The sequence below is a fragment of the Leptonychotes weddellii genome, chromosome 6 (assembly GCF_054177405.1).
Source record: "Leptonychotes weddellii isolate Sample4059 chromosome 6, ASM5417740v2, whole genome shotgun sequence".
In the NCBI taxonomy this organism is placed as follows: Eukaryota; Metazoa; Chordata; class Mammalia; order Carnivora; family Phocidae; genus Leptonychotes; species Leptonychotes weddellii.
The window spans coordinates 29,278,577-29,294,299 of record NC_138374.1 but is presented as its reverse complement, the minus strand read 5'-3'; the positions used below and the strand labels follow the sequence as shown (position 1 = coordinate 29,294,299).

The following is a 15,723-nucleotide window of genomic DNA, read 5'->3' as shown; positions in this document are numbered from 1 at the left end:
CCTGCTCAGGTTCCAAAGTGGCCAACATCCTTCCTCCTGATCGAGCCATTTCTCCCTGCTGCTCAACGGTAGGACCTGTAAGAATATTTGCAAACACCAGATCATGGACAGCTACCCCAGCATGTGCACAGAACAAATGCTCAGTATCTTGGTATGCTTGTTTCCCAGAGAATCACTTGGACCAATAAAATGGCAAAAGAATATACTACATTAACTCAGGCATAAATATAAGAAACGTCTATATTTCTAAAGTGAACAACATAATTTACATCTTGTAGAGTTCTTTCAATTCCACTTTGGCTTATATTCTCTAATGTGTTTGCGGTTCTGAATGTAAATTATATGGCAATTCTATTTTTGTGAACAATTGAGAGTACATATCATATCTTATGCACCTTTGCATCTCTAGGCATCCAGCATGGGCCTAGCAAATGTTTCTTAAGAAAATGGATGCTTATATTCTTTAAATTAGTGGTTTTAGAGAAAACAGGAAGCCTAGTTGGGCAGGTTAGCTAAATTTTACAGAAGCAAAGCAAAATCCAATTTTACAAAGAGTGTTTGAAACAATACCAGAATTCAGGATATCAACACATTGATTTTGTGATCTCTATTCCTAGAGACGAGCTCAGTCTTCAGTCTCATCTAGGCCATGGTGTGGCTACCTATCATCCACAGACCATGGGACTCTATGAAGAACTACTTACCTGCAGGCTTTACTTCGGAAAAGAAGGTGCCAACTTTCTTTCCCTCCACAATGTCTGTGATGACATGCCCAGACACCTTTGGGTGGGTTCCGTTGGCAATAACCACAGAAGTGCCACCTTGCAAAGCCCAGAGGGCCGCTTTCACCTAATAGGAGAGGTTAGATTCAGACCTTTGCAGGGTCTAGTCATCCACACTTTAAAGTTGCAAAAACAGAGAATACAATGTAATATTGAGCAATCAAATGTTTCCAGCAGCTCAGAAGCTCTGAAAACACACTCAGCCCATGCCCTCTTTCCAGCCCAACTTCAGCGTGTGCTGCCTAACAATGAGCCAAGCTGCCCTTTGTGCTCAGTGTTCTAAGACTCTCTAGTACTGGGACTCATAACTTCTACATTTGACTTACTGTGCCTCAACTTAGTGTCCAGTCTGGTGTTTGGTCTGACCAGAGTCTGATCCTGAGTTCTTTTAGCCTTTGCTTGCGTATCTCTTTTGTATGTCTCTGCCATTGCCACATATGATGCTGTATCTTAAGGGTATCACTTCTTAGAATAATGAGAGGGAAGAATTTCTCAAAGATTTCATAAGAAATATTTGAGCTGGGGCACCTGGCTGCCTCAGTCAGTGGAGTGTGCAACTCTTGATCTCAGGGTTGTGAGTTTAAGCCCCATGTTAGGTGTAGAGATTACTTAAAAAAAAACAAAAACTTTTGAGCTGATAACATTAGAGGATTTATGAATTATTAAAAATATATAGACCCTGCCCTTCACAAGTTTACAGCATGAATGCATTATGTAATCTTGGTAAGAAAATACATACACAGACATGACTAAACATAGGTAAACAATATGCATTAAACCCATATTTAGACGTGCACATTTAAGTACGTATGTGCTTAGTATCATAACCATTAGTCCCCAAACACTCACAAAGTAAAAAGGGTAAAATACTGTTTGGTTTTATATCTGTTATAGGCAGTAAGAGCATCAAACCCTTACCTTGGCTTCCATGCCACCCATTCCTACTCTTGACTTGGTTCCAAAGGTCACAGACTGCTGATCTCCAGGATAAAATATATCAATGAGCTTTGCATCATCTGACCCTGGAGGACTGTCAAAAAGACCTAAAAAGCAGACAGGAGTCAGTAATGTTGATGTAATGGAAGTGAGTGTCCCCTAATACAGACGCCCTGGGCACCTGCCAACCACTCTGTACGTGACTGATGAAATGAATTCTGTGTTCTACCAGCTCTAACCAGAAAAGGGAAGAAGGGATCTGTACAGTCTACCCATGCTGAAAATCAGCAACAGGAGGACTCTCCTTACATACTTTTATAACCTGGCTTAATGAATGAATGCTTGCCAGCATCATGGCATGACCATATCCTTAGCACAAAACTTACCAGCCCTGCCCATTGTCTACTGGGAAGCTGTCCTCACTTCTGCCACTGCTACTTATGATGCTGAATTAAGGGAGTAACTGAAAAGGACGAGTAGCCACTGCAGAAAACACACAGCAGCTGTATACTATAATGTGATTATCTCCAAGTGGGATGAAATGGGAGACAGGTTTTCATTAACTCTCACAGCACCCTCTGAAACAGCCACTGACTACACTCTCCGTATTATGGGTAAGCCAATGTGAAGGTTAGGCTGAGTCAGCAGAAGAGCACACGACTCACTATTCAGTCTGGATTTATCACCACAAAGCATATGTCCCTTTTATAACTGAATAGAATAACATAAAATATGAATTACATGAAATGTTATATGCATACAATCCATGATTAAAAATCTTCACAATTTCACTTGTAAAAAGAGCAAGTTGGAGGCTTGGAAAGAAAAGTCATGGGTCTGTGAAAATGGAATCACTTTAAGGCCTTAGTGGGACACAGAGAGGAACTGCCCAGGGTTGGGGACTGGCTCAAGGACATCTAGGCAGTGATGTTTTTAAGTTACTGCTTTTCCTGTGTGAAAATACAGCCTTCTCTGCTTCATTATTCCAAATCTCTAACACAACCCTGCTATAAACGTCCTCTCTGGGAGAAAGGAATCAGAGGAGTGAGGAATACGGTGTCCGGTATAGAATGAAGCAGGGCTAACCATGGCAGCAATTACAGGGAGAGAAAAACCACCTCTCACAACCTCTGTCCACCATAGCCCAGCACTCCACAGCTCCTGAATTCAGGGCTGGAGTCTTCTCAGAAGGCACTATGCTATGAGATCACAAACTTGGATTGTGAGGCTGTTTTGGTTTCATACAAAAACAGCATGGGCAAGGCTGTACAATTCTAAGCCAGACCTCCAGAGACACTGAGGAGCGCCTAGCATTCTGATATTCTGCCTACTCCTCTTTTTCCCTTATGGCAGCTTCTCAAACCCATCAAGAGCATATTTAAAATTCTAAAATTGTGCTAAAAATCAACATTCAGTGGATAACTAATCAGGGTTAATAGCCCAAGCCTGTTTTATGTACATGAATGTTCATAGCAGGGTTAGTTATAATAGCTCAAATGTCTACCAAATGATGAATGGGCAACTAAAATGCGGTATATCTACAGAGTGGAATATTATTTGGCAATAACAAGAAAAGTACTGATATATGCTATCACATTGATGACCAATTTTGGTGTTTGAGGCTGCATTAAAAATGTTTACTAGAGTCTAGTTCAAATTGGGCTTTATATATTGATCTTTCAAACTCATGTCCTTTACCTTGCCAGGCAGCCTAGAAGAGAGGGAAGAGTACAGATTTTTAAACTGAACAGTTTTAGTTTTAAAATCGGCTTCTGCTAAGTACTGTGTGACTTTGGACATACCATTTAACTGGTATGAACTTAATTTTTAATTTCTTCATCTGAAGAGCAGAGCTAACCTATCTACTTTGCAAGATTGCTATAAGGATTCAAAAAATTGACATTTATAAAGCACCTAGCACAGTATTTGTGCATAGTAGAAATTTAATAAATATCTGCTGATTAACTGAAAAGCATTCTTCTCTAGAGTGGCTCACTCTTATCCCAACCTAGCTGTTCCTGTACTGAGATTTCAAATTTACAGTGGATAAACATGGTACCAAGACTTCTTGCAGGTAAAGAAACTGATACATATGTATGATATATCAGACTTCCCACATGGGCAGAAGACAGCTCAATCAATCTATATCTGCCCCTGCCTCCACTAGGTAGCTCCCTGCTCTTAATCTTACACCACGGGTGTGTAAATGGAAAACAAGTCCTGCCAAAGGAGCCTGCCTTGGGTGTGGGCTGGGAACAAAATAGGTTTTTCTGATCTCCTGGGAATGTAATGGGGGCCTTTTGGGATCCTGTTAGGTTTGGCCTATTTTAGACACAGTTACCATATTCCTTATGGGTCAAAATGTAAAATGGGAACAGCTTAAGAGAGTGAGAAGAGTGAACCAAGAGGGACCCCTCTGAGGAAGGCAAAAGCAGGGAAGAATAGATTAACATATAGGACCATGGTGGCCACATAGCCTGGACTTCTGCAGTGTGGCTCCAATTTAATATTATCGGTCTCATGATTTACATTAAAAACTGAATGTGATCAAAACCACAATGAAATAGCACTTCACTCGAATGGCTATCAGCGAAAAGGCAGATTATAAGAGGTAAGTGTCGGCAAGGATGTGGAGAAACTAGAACCCTCATACAGAGCTGACAGGGATGTAAAATGATGCAGCTGCTTTGGAAACCAGTCTGGCACTTCTTCAAAAGGCTAAACATACATAGAATTACCAAATGATCCAGCAATTCTACACCTAGATAAAACAAAAACATGTTCGCACAAAAATGTGGACATGAATGTTAGAGCAGCATAAGTCTATCCCCTGATGAACGGGTAAACACAATGTGGTACGTGTGCACAATGGAGTAGTAGTTGGCAATAAAAAGAAAAGGAGGGCGCCTGGGTGGCTCAGTTGGTTGAGCGACTGCCTTCGGCTCAGGTCATGATCCTGGAGTCCCTGGATCGAGTCCCGCATCGGGCTCCCTGCTCGGCGGTGGGCCTGCTTCTGCCTCTGGCCCTCCCCCCTCTCATGTGCTCTCTCTCATTCTCTCTCTCTCAAATAAATAAATAAAATCTTAAAAAAAAAAAAAAAAAAGAAAAGGAGTACTGACAGATGCTGTAACGTCCACCAATGAACCTTGAAAACATGATGCTAAATGAAAGAAAGAGGTTTCTTTCATTTAGCACACATATTGTGTGATTCCACTTTGAAAGAACGTCCAGAACAGGCAACTCCATAGAGACCGAAAGTAGAGGAGAGGTTGCCTGGGGCTGGAGAGTGGAAGTGAGGAGTGATCGCTAATGGGTATGGGGTTTCCTACTGGGGTGATAAAAATGTTCTAAAATTGTTGTCAGGGTTGAGCAACTATATGAATATACTAAAAATCAATGAACTGAATGATAAATCTTAAATAGGTGAGCTATATGGTACTTGAATTATATCTGTATGAGGCTGTTCTAAGAAAACAAACCTGAAATGCCTGGAAATGACAACATTTTAGCATTCAAACTGCATCTCCCAGATTCCCTCACCTTCTTTTGAGCCATAAAATCCCTTTGTTAGACCATATGGATCAGAAAATAATGGTCCATAGTAAAAAAAAAAATCAAAAGGACTCAAACAAAGAGGGGAATTCATGTGCTCACCCATTTAGTATTTAAAGCAAAGGTTAGATAAAAGGAAAGGGCATTACTTTGTACCTTCTACATCTGAAAGAACAATCAGGAGGTCAGTTTTCATTTCCACAGCCAGACGCGCAGCCAGACTATCATTATCTTTAACACTAATAACCTGGAATGCAGGTAAAAAGTCAAAAGTGAGTGAACTGGGCAGTTCAAGGTGTTCACAGCATTCTGCTAGGTTCTGGCAGGCAAAATTAATGACCGAGTGCATGGATGACAGCTTTTATAGGTCCCTTCTGTCTGCAAAACACTGTGCCTACTGGCCACCCCATTTCCAAACACGCACCCTTCGCTCCACTGCCACGCCCAAGCCATGCTCACAGCACCACCTGAAATCACTGTAGCACCTCACCCTGTTCAATGAGACCCCCCTGACTTCAGAGGAGCTTATGCAGCCACTGCTCCGTGAGGCCAGCTTCTGTCCCAATTTCTCCATCTTGTTTATGCCAAACTTCCGGTGTTAGTACATGCAGCATAGCATTAGTCTCCAGCATGCTCAACCCTTAGCAATACTTTACCCACATTTACCCCCTGGAGATCACTATTGGGCTCAGCTGGGGGCACGACAGCATCATTTGTGTTGACAATGGGGACGATGTTCATTCGGAGGAGCTCATGAAGTGTCCCATTAAGGTTCCGGCGCTTCTGCTCGTCGTGGAAATCCAAGTTGGTCACCAAAATCTATAAGTTATTAAATGGATTGAAAATGCAGAAGGGAGGGAAATTATGAACATCACAGCAACAACATACAAAAGATGCTAAGAAGAGAGGAGTTAAACTCTAGGTTTCTGGATCCCATACAGATCGGAATGGAACACACATCTCTGGATACTTATCTAATTCATTTAGAGGTGGGAAAAAAATGCATCACTTGGAATATTTAAGGATGCTCAAGACTTCTTGTAAAAGTACTTTAATTCTCAAAGAGCTACTAAGTCTCTTCTATTTACAGAATTAAGAAAATTAATGTATGAACTTTAGAGAGATACACTTTGGAGGAAGTGATGGCCATCCATTATTTCTAAAATATCTCTGTATCCTAGCATTGGATTCAGGGGCTAGCCACAGTAGACACTGAAACCTGAGGTGTGTGAGCAAAAGAAGTTTGTCCTGCCCAGAGAAGTGTAAGAGACAAAACGGAAGAGGGCTGTGCTGTCCCCATGGCTCCGGTCAGCAAAGACTGTCTGAGCGTGTGGGATTGGTCTGAGAGGTTTATGAAGGCGAGTCTTCAGTCAGAAACTGAAAGAAGGGCTAGACATAACTTAGTTCAGGGGAGGCGATGAGCATAAGCTACTCAAAGGTCCAGGGGAGAGCTGGATGTGGGGGTGGGCAGACAGCTCCACTTCCTTGTTTAAATCAGAGTATTAGGCAATGGTTAGCAGGAGAAGGTAACTGAGGATAGCAAGAAACTAATGGTAATAAGCCCTGAAGCTCATGAATAAATGTTTCAATGAAATCTCTCTGATGTTTAAGGAAAAAGGTTCTTGCAATGTGGCTGAAGTAGGAAAGGCGGCAGGCAGACGGTCAAGAAAGAAGGTACCCAGACAGTGAAGGTAGGCATAGTTAAGCACTGAGGGTCTGGTTATGGTAACAGAGAAGATAACAGCAGCCTTAATGATACACAAAATGGAGGTAAGGAAGACAACATGATAACACAACTAAGGGAAATAATCTACTCATAAATTGGGAAAAAATTTATTCAGTACTTCAGAAATGTCAGGCCCTATATGAGCTGCTGAGATAGAGAATAAAACTGTTGATGGTTTGGGGAAGGTGGAATGGGGCACATTTTTTGTAAGGCTAGATCACGAACTCTTTTTCAGGAAAGTCAGTCCTGTAGGAAATAGGATCAGGTCAAAGGCAAGCATATAGATTCTAGCCATGGGGGGTGAAAGGTCAAATGATAAAATAAACATGTGTGTAGGATAGGCAAGCAGAAGGTATTAAGGTCCAGTGAAAATACCTGTTGCTCAAACAGTTTAACAAAGAAGGAGTAGAAGATAAGAGCCCTAAGAGAGAAGTGGAGAAGTGCAGTCTGTTAGGATGCAAATCAATTTCATTTTTATGAAGAAAAAATAAGCTGCATTACTCGTTTAAGTCTTTAACCTGACGAACAACTTGGTGGAGATTTCCAAAAGCCACTGAGAACTGTCTTTATTTTTTTTAAGATTTTATTAATTTGGGGCACCCGGGTGGCTGAGTCGTTAAGCATCTGCCTTCGGCTCAGGTCATGATCCCAGGATCCTGGGATCGAGCCCCGCACTGGGCTCCCTGCTCAGCGGGAAGTCTGCTTCTCCCTCTCCCACTCCCCCTGCTTGTGTTCCCTCTTTTGCTGTGTCTCTGTCAAATAAATAAATAAAATCTTTAAAAAAAAGATTTTATTAATTTATTTTTAGAGGAGAGAGAGAGAAAGAGAGAGAGAGCATGCGCGTGCACACAAGCGGTGGGGGGGGGGTGGGGTGGAGGGAGAGACTCCCAAGCAGACTCTGCTAAGTGTGGAGCCCGATGCAGGGCTCAATCCCATGACCTCAAGATCATGACCTGAGCTGAAATGAAGAGTCGGATGCTCAACCGGCTGAGCATCCAGGTGCCCCTGATAATAATCTTTAAAACAGGATTACTAAAGACAAAAAGGAACCACAAGAAAAGGTACAGAGGGCAAAGATCAAAGATTTCTTGCAGATAAGATCCTAGGGAAGGCAAATGTGTGAGATGGACCCATGGATGGATGCCTGTTGCAAACTGGAGGGGACAGAGCTCTTTCACATCAATATTAATGGAAGCCATGGCTGATGTGCAGCGACTTTCAATGCTACTTTCATTAAAACCAACCAACCAAAAAAAAAAAAAAAAAAACCCCTCAAAAAAACATCATACCCAGGAAAAAACAAAACAAAAGTATAGTTACTAGACCTAAGTTTCCTCATCTGGCTCCAGATACTTTTAAAAAAATTAAAGGCTGAAATTGCCATTGGATTGTGGAGAAGAGGAGAGCTGATAATAGTGGCTGACAGAAATTGAGATTTCTATTATATTTATGCTAACAGGAAGAAAAAAATCTGAGTGGGGTCCCCAGCTACAGACAACAGGTGGACAAGTCCATGCCTTTCTGCTGCAGTACACCTACTCAAGGACACTTTGGAACAATACCACAACGTCACTGTGGATAACACTGTGAGAATTATGAAGAAACAGAAAAAGCAGTAGGAAATGAAAGACCAAAATCTGAAAGGATGTATACATAACAACATCAAATATGTAAAATAACATCTGTGTAAATGGTAGGATCAGGAACAGCAAACGAGTTGGAAGACAATAACTTGGGGAATTCAATTTTTTTCAACTATTTTGTGAAATGACTTAGTTGTCTTGTGATATTTACGTGTTTCTAGTGTGTAGTTGTATTGATAATCAAAGATACAATTGAAAAAATAATTCTGGAAATTTAGGTAAAAAACAATGTGGAAAGAAAGTTCTAGAACATTCAGGGGCAACCACTAAAAATGTACAAGTTTCATAAGGCCTGGAACCATGGTTGATTTGTTTATCACAGCATCTCCAATGACTAACATACTTCTTGGTATATCATAAGTGCTCAATAAATATTTGCTGAACGAATGAAAACCAATGATAAGCATTCCTCTCTTTTCAATGCTTTGTAGAAATTTATTATATAAGGCAACCAGGTACAAAGAGAAGCAAGCTACCTGAGGTCAAAGAAGACAATGAAATAAAGATATCTAACTTTCCTGGGGTGCCTGGGTGGCTCAGTCGTTAAGCGGCTGCCTTCGGCTCAGGTCATGATCCCAGGGTCCTGGGGATCGAGCCCCGCATTGGGCTCCCTGCTCCGCGGGAAGCCTGCTTCTCCCTCTCCCACTCCCCCTGCTTGTGTTCCCTCTCTCGCTGTGTCTTTCTCTGTCAAATAAATAAATAATATCTTAAAAAAAAAAGATATCTAACTTCCCTGTCTTCAGGAGAAGGATAAACACTTAAAGTAGTAGCCATAACAGTTACTAGCACAATACCAAGTGCTAATAATTACTGGAAACAACGCTACATTAAATGCTTTTCCTATATTTTCTCACTGACTTCTTCCGAAAACCCTCTCAAGTAGGCACTGATATTATCTTCTTTTTTCAGATGAGGAGACTGAGGCACAAAAATGTTAGACCTAAAGACTTTCTCCAAATTTCCCAGCTAGCAAGTGGTGAAGTTAAGGCAGTCTAGCTCTAGAGCCTTGCTCATCACACCTCTGCTCCACAGGAATCACCTTCACAGGTCCCACACCTCTCTGCAATGGCGAGCCTCTCACCTGGGCAGCACAGATGCTGTACTGGGTAAACATGGCCTCATACAAGGCCATCAGTCCACTCTGCCCGGCGGCTGCGCAGGCTCGTGCTTCTAAGACTGGAATTGCCTGTAACACACAAATAGATATGGTGTGGTTGGGAGTGAGGGAAAGAGACCTGCTGACCAGTTACAGGGGCTGGGGAAGCAGCACTCACCATCTCTTTCAGCTGGTTCTGCCCCGAGTGCAGGGCCTGCCGGACGCTCTGAGACAGAAGGATCTCATGGCGCAAGCGCTGCTTGCCAAAGGCTACGGCTCCACTGGTCACCAGCATCATCTCTCGGCCTTGATTCTGGAGCACTGACACCTGACATTGAGGAGGGGAAAGGCATGAGTCACTGTATCATCTCTTTCCTCTCTTCACAAGAGACTCAGGTAGGGTAGATAACTGAGTGGATCCCAAATGCCGGTTTATGGATCAGCACTAGGCTGGCTCTGGAAGAATCACCCAGGTTGTCTGGTAAAAATACAGATTCCTACATGCTACTCAAATCTGATAGAATAGACAGAGATCAGAATTTTGAATAAGGGGATTCTGGTGTGCAGGCAGCTTTGACATCCACGGCACTTGATGGTATCTGTGGGAGTCTATAATGCAGAAGGTCTAGCAGTTCCAGAAAAAGAAGTCTGGAGCTAAGAACTGCAATGTAAACTTAGCAGATGGCTTCTCAGGTTCTAAGGCATGATGTGGAAGATTGAGGCTCTTTCTGAGTTATACTGATCCCTATGGGTTACTTTAACTAGAGCAAGGCCAGATGCTGACCCTGTTCTGCTCTGTCTGCCCAGATACAGCTGTGGTCACTTTGTTCCCTACTTTGGACAGATCTACATTGGAAGAATCAAAGATTCAAGCTGCAAATAGAGTCCATATTCCTAATATGTCCATTCCTCCTGATGTTTGAGCCCCAGAAGCTGGCTCATTCAGAGGAGCATGCGACTCCTGATCTCGGGTTGTGAGTTCGAGCCCTACGCTGGGTATAGAGATTATTTAAAACGAATGAATGAATGAATGAATGAATAAATAACTTACTTTAAAAAATAGAAACAAATGTACCACGGAAAAAAAAAGAAAATTTCATACTTAACCACAGTGCTAAGAATAGTATTATAAATCGCCATGTACCCAACACCCAGCTTCAACGACTATCTCTCATGCCAATTTCCCAGTCTCTAGTACTGCCTGTACAGCAGCCCTGCCATTATTTTAATACAAATCCCAGTCCCCGGACATATTATTTCATCTATAAATATTTCAGCAGTAATTGCTAAAAGACAGAATATATATGCATACATCCAAAAACCTAAAACATTTCAATAACTCCTTAACATAAAAGATCTTTTTTTTTTTTTTATTTGAGAGAGAGAATGAGAGACAGCATGAGAGGGGGGAGGGTCAGAGGGAGAAGCAGACTCCCTGCCGAGCAGGGAGCCCGATGCGGGACTCGATCCCGGGACTCCAGGATCATGACCTGAGCCGAAGGCAGTCGCTTAACCAACTGAGCCACCCAGGCGCCCCAAAGCTAGCTTTTCTTTAGCAGTTATTCATCACAGAACTTAAAATAGCAATTTTTTTTGAGATTTTATTTATTTTGTCAGAGAGAGGAGCAAGCACAAGCAGGGGGAATAGCAGGCAGGGGAGAAGCAGGCTCCTCGCCGAGCAGGGAGCCCAATGCGGGACTCGATCCCGGGACTCCAGGATCATGACCTGAGCCGAAGGCAGTTGCTCAACCAACTGAGCCACCCAGGCGCCCCTTAACATAAAAGATCTAATCAGTTATAACACTGTTCCAATTTTTTCAGCTTGCCAAATGACAGTGACTGAGGGGTCCAAAGATGGGAAAGTCAAATCAGAGTGTAGTTATTCTTGAGGCCTCCTTGGAGAGAGCTGGGACTCAGCCTGGGCTTCCAGGACTGAGAGGATTTGCAACTGCTGCTAAGTACACGGTGTGAATGGTGCCCCTGGAGTTGTGCAACCAAGAGGTTCTGAGGAAGAGGAGGCTCTAAGAGTGAATTCCAGGTGGGGGACAAGGAAAGGAATGAATATGACATGCTGGTGGGCCAGGGAGGAAGTAAGCTTGAAAGCAGTAGTGGTGCTCTCACCAGGGAGAATGGGAAATAAAGTAGGTCATTCCCTGAGGCAGTTACATGTCAATGAAGTCTCTGTCTTTTATAAATATCAGCAGAGTCAAATCTCACCTGCACCTGGTTTTGTAAATAAAGTTTTACTTGAACACAGCTATGCCCATTCATTTACATATTGTCTATGGTTACTTTTGTGCTACAATGGTAGAGACAAGTAGCTGAGACAGAGACCATCTGGCCTACAAAGCCTAAAATATTTACTATTTGGCCTTTCATAAAAAAAAAGTTTACTGATACCTGCTCTTGGCAAAGATAGGTAGTGGGATCTGTAATATGATGTTTAAAGTCTAAAACTCCCATGTCACCCCTTAAGGTCAGTTTCTTTACTGATAGTCTACAGTCAGCCTTGCTTGCTCACATAGCCAGTGGGGCATAAAATTCCCACTGGAAACTTCTGCTTTGAGCCCTTCCAAAGGTAAGATTCCCTGCACAGATCTCTTAGTAATTCAGTCTCGAGACAGACTGTGGTCCCTGTGCAAATAAAAACATTGGAGTGCTTGTGCATACATGTCTTTCAGACGCCCAATGCCTGCTTGCACTCTCTCTCTTGCTGCCTGGTATCCTCTGCCTTTAAATGGAAGTCTTATATGGGTATTCTCTGTGGAGTCTGCTGAATCCTTTCAAATATCTGAACTTGGAAAATCTTTGCAATGATAGCTCATATTTATTTCAATATTACTGGCCTAATTAAAAAAGGAAAAGCCTAGCAAAACAGGAACAAAAAAAGCTCAATATTCACAAACATCCATCTGGGTACTCAACCTTGGGTGCTCAACTCAACATACCAGTCACCTGGGGAACTTTAAAAATCCAGGTGCTTGAGCCCCATCCCAGAGACTGAGTGTGAAGCCTAGGAATCTCTACGCCCCTCCAGACAATTTTAATGTGTAGCCAGGATTAAGAATCACTGACATATACAGCACCTTATCACTAAGAAGCCTGAGGGATGAACTGCATGAAATCAACTTTACTCCTTGACATCCCCTTTGCTTGCCCTGGGATGCTGGGTCCACTTGTACCTTTACTGGAAAGGTAATTTTCAGATTGGGTTACATCTATTGTACTCAAATTATTTTTACGAGCTGATAAACCTGAACTGATGGTTAGGATGGGTTAGGGATAAAATTAGGGTTGGAAAAAAACCAAACAAACCTGAACTGACTGGCTTAAAAACTCCATATTATTTTTGTTCACCAGAATCTTCCATCTTGGCAATTACCTGCTCAACAATAGATGCGAGGCGCCCCAGGGCAAGGCCACACTCATCCCCCCGGGTTACTACAGCACTTCCGAGTTTCACCACGATTCTCTTGGCATGCTTCAGCTCACTGCGGTGGGCAAAAGACTTGCCATGTGTACGATTGAGGGGTACAGTGATAAAGGGGATGTTGCTCCAAGAACGAACATGTCTGATGGCTGAAGGCTGGACACGATCTGTAGCTCCCAAACAAAGTCAAATGCAAGAAAAAAGAGAAATATTTAATATAAATTTCTCATTAAAAAGATACACATACAATATTAACCAGTTTAGCCAAAAAATAGTTTTATCATTCTTAACTGACTAAAACCAGTAAATCAAAAGCCAGTATATCCAGCATGTTCTTATTCTAATATTACACCCAGTACACAGGTCCCAGATACACTCAAACACTGCGAATAGTTTAAACACAACAATCTTTCCTCAAGACAAGTTGGCAAAATATATCAAAAGTCTTAAAAATGTTCACATCTTTTGATCCAGTAATTCTTTGTTCGGAAATTTATTCTAAGAAACTAATTAGAGATGGAAACAAAAAGATTTATCAGAAGGCTGTTCATCAGTGTTATTTATAACAGGAAAAATCACAAGCAGAGTAAACATCCAAAAAAGGCAGGATTAATTAACTTTTTCATAATTTTTAATAACAGGAAAATGCTCATGAAGTTTCCTATGTGTCTAAATGCACAGAAAAAAGATGAAAATAAATCAAAATGTTAATGTTTTATTTTGATGGAATCACAAGTGATTTCAATTTTCTTCCTTATTCTTGTCTATGTCTTCCAAATTTAAGCAATAGAAATACACTGCTTTTATCATCAAAAAAAATGTGTGCTTTTAAAGAAACCACACCACTATAAAAAGAGAGTGAGCCTGACTAGCAAAGACAATGAACAGCGAAGTAATTGGTATGAGTAGTAAAAAATCATGACTAATCCACCTACAAATTTTCTCTCTGCCATGGTAGCATGATTCCAGATGTCTGTTAACAATGGTTAAAAAAAATGGGATAGCTTTCTGAAGGACAAGGAATGTTGGAGTCAGATATTTTCAATCCTTCTGGATATCTGCCTCTAAGCAATTCTTTCCTGATTCTTTTTTCTTGCAATGCTATACAGGATTTCTAAGGAAGCAAATATTATCTATGTATATATACCCACACATACACACACACTCATATATAGGTATACACAGTCTTGTTTAAAAAGCTAAAGATTTATCTACATAAAGCCAATAGTAAAACAGTAGAAGCTGAATGTCAGCCACTTCTCAAGGGTCCAACTCCTCCTGCTGGCTGCTTACTAATTATGCATTAGCCCTTTCTCTCACAAATGAAGAGACTTTTCTACTTTGAGCAGGGCACACCGCCACCAGTCAAAAGACTACATTTCCCAGACTTTTTGTGCAGCTAGACATGGCCATGGGACTTAAGTTCTGGTTAGTGATATACATGTGAAAATGTTATGTGGGACTTCTAGGAATTTCATTCAAAAGAGAAGTGCTTCCTTCTTCCCTTCATCCATCCTGCTGCTTAGAACATGGGTATGAGGCAGCAGCTCAAACATATTTTTAGACTACAAGGAAAACATCAAGAACTTTGGAGTAACAAGAAAGGAGTGTGGATGCCTAATGATTTCACAGAGCTATTCTGAAAGCCCTGGGCTGCCTCCCTTCTTAGAGAACCCCAGGTTCCTTTTAAAAGAGAGAGAGGGGTGCTTGGCTGGCTCCATGGGTAGAGCATGCAACTCCTGATCTCGGGGTTGTGGGTTCGAGCCCCACATTCGGTGTAGAGATTACTTAAAAATAAAAATCTTCTTAAAAAAGAGAGAAATAGACTTCTATCCTGTTTGAGCCATTATTATTTTGGAGTTTATTACACACACCTGACCTAACTGTAACTGATTCAGCAGAAAGAGTGCCCAGGCAGAGGGGCAGGTGAGGCCTTGCTAATGGACGGTCTCACTCACAACAAATGGACCTTCTCTTGGAGGGATTCCCTGATTGCAAGAAGCAAGTCAAGATGAGTAGTACAGGTCCTCAGCGGGACTAAACTTTAGGTACTTCCTCCTCAAAGAGTTCTCTATGTGTCATTACAGGCAATTAATAAATACTTGAATGAATTACTACAGTAATCATTCCAAGCCACTACTCTACACTGGTACTATTGCAGAGTAACTTCCTCCACTCGGATCAACCATTATCACCTCCCTTTATATTTACGGACAGATTTCCCAGATTTCTCTAGAGCCACTACCTCTAACTCCGGACCACTAACTCCTCTAACTTTAATGTAGCTTCTATTGTTTTCTCTATGCTGTAACAATGGAGGGTAAAGTGAGCAGAATCTTATTCTCATGGACCAGAAGATCATTGTGTGTTCTCCTCCCTGCCTCCTTCACACACAAATCTTAGAATGAATATTTTTAATGAAGCAGTAAAGAGTCCTTTCTTCCCTCTCTTAAATGACCACTTTAAAAAGTGATTATGGGGGGGGGGGGCGCCTGGGTGGCTCAGTTGGTTAAGCGACTGCCTTCAGCTCAGGTCATGATCCTGGAGTCCCTGGATCG

General features: G+C 41.8%; 1 protein-coding gene across 2 annotated transcripts in view; it reads right to left on the bottom strand.

The window, feature by feature from the left end:
- Positions 1-15,723, bottom strand: part of ALDH18A1 (aldehyde dehydrogenase 18 family member A1) — a 38,551-nt gene that overhangs the window by 14,886 nt on the left and 7,942 nt on the right. The window contains exons 3-10 of one of the 2 annotated variants that reach the window (XM_081823745.1): positions 13,118-13,332; positions 9,914-10,063; positions 9,721-9,825; positions 5,937-6,089; positions 5,427-5,517; positions 1,701-1,825; positions 705-849; positions 2-75 (exon numbers count right to left, since the gene is read on the bottom strand). In XM_081823745.1, coding sequence (XP_081679871.1) covers positions 2-75; positions 705-849; positions 1,701-1,825; positions 5,427-5,517; positions 5,937-6,089; positions 9,721-9,825; positions 9,914-10,063; positions 13,118-13,332 — 1,058 coding nt within the window. Of the gene's footprint in view, position 1; positions 76-704; positions 850-1,700; positions 1,826-5,426; positions 5,518-5,930; positions 6,090-9,720; positions 9,826-9,913; positions 10,064-13,117; positions 13,333-15,723 lie in introns of both variants that reach the window. The other variant, XM_081823744.1, reaches the window with a different exon arrangement.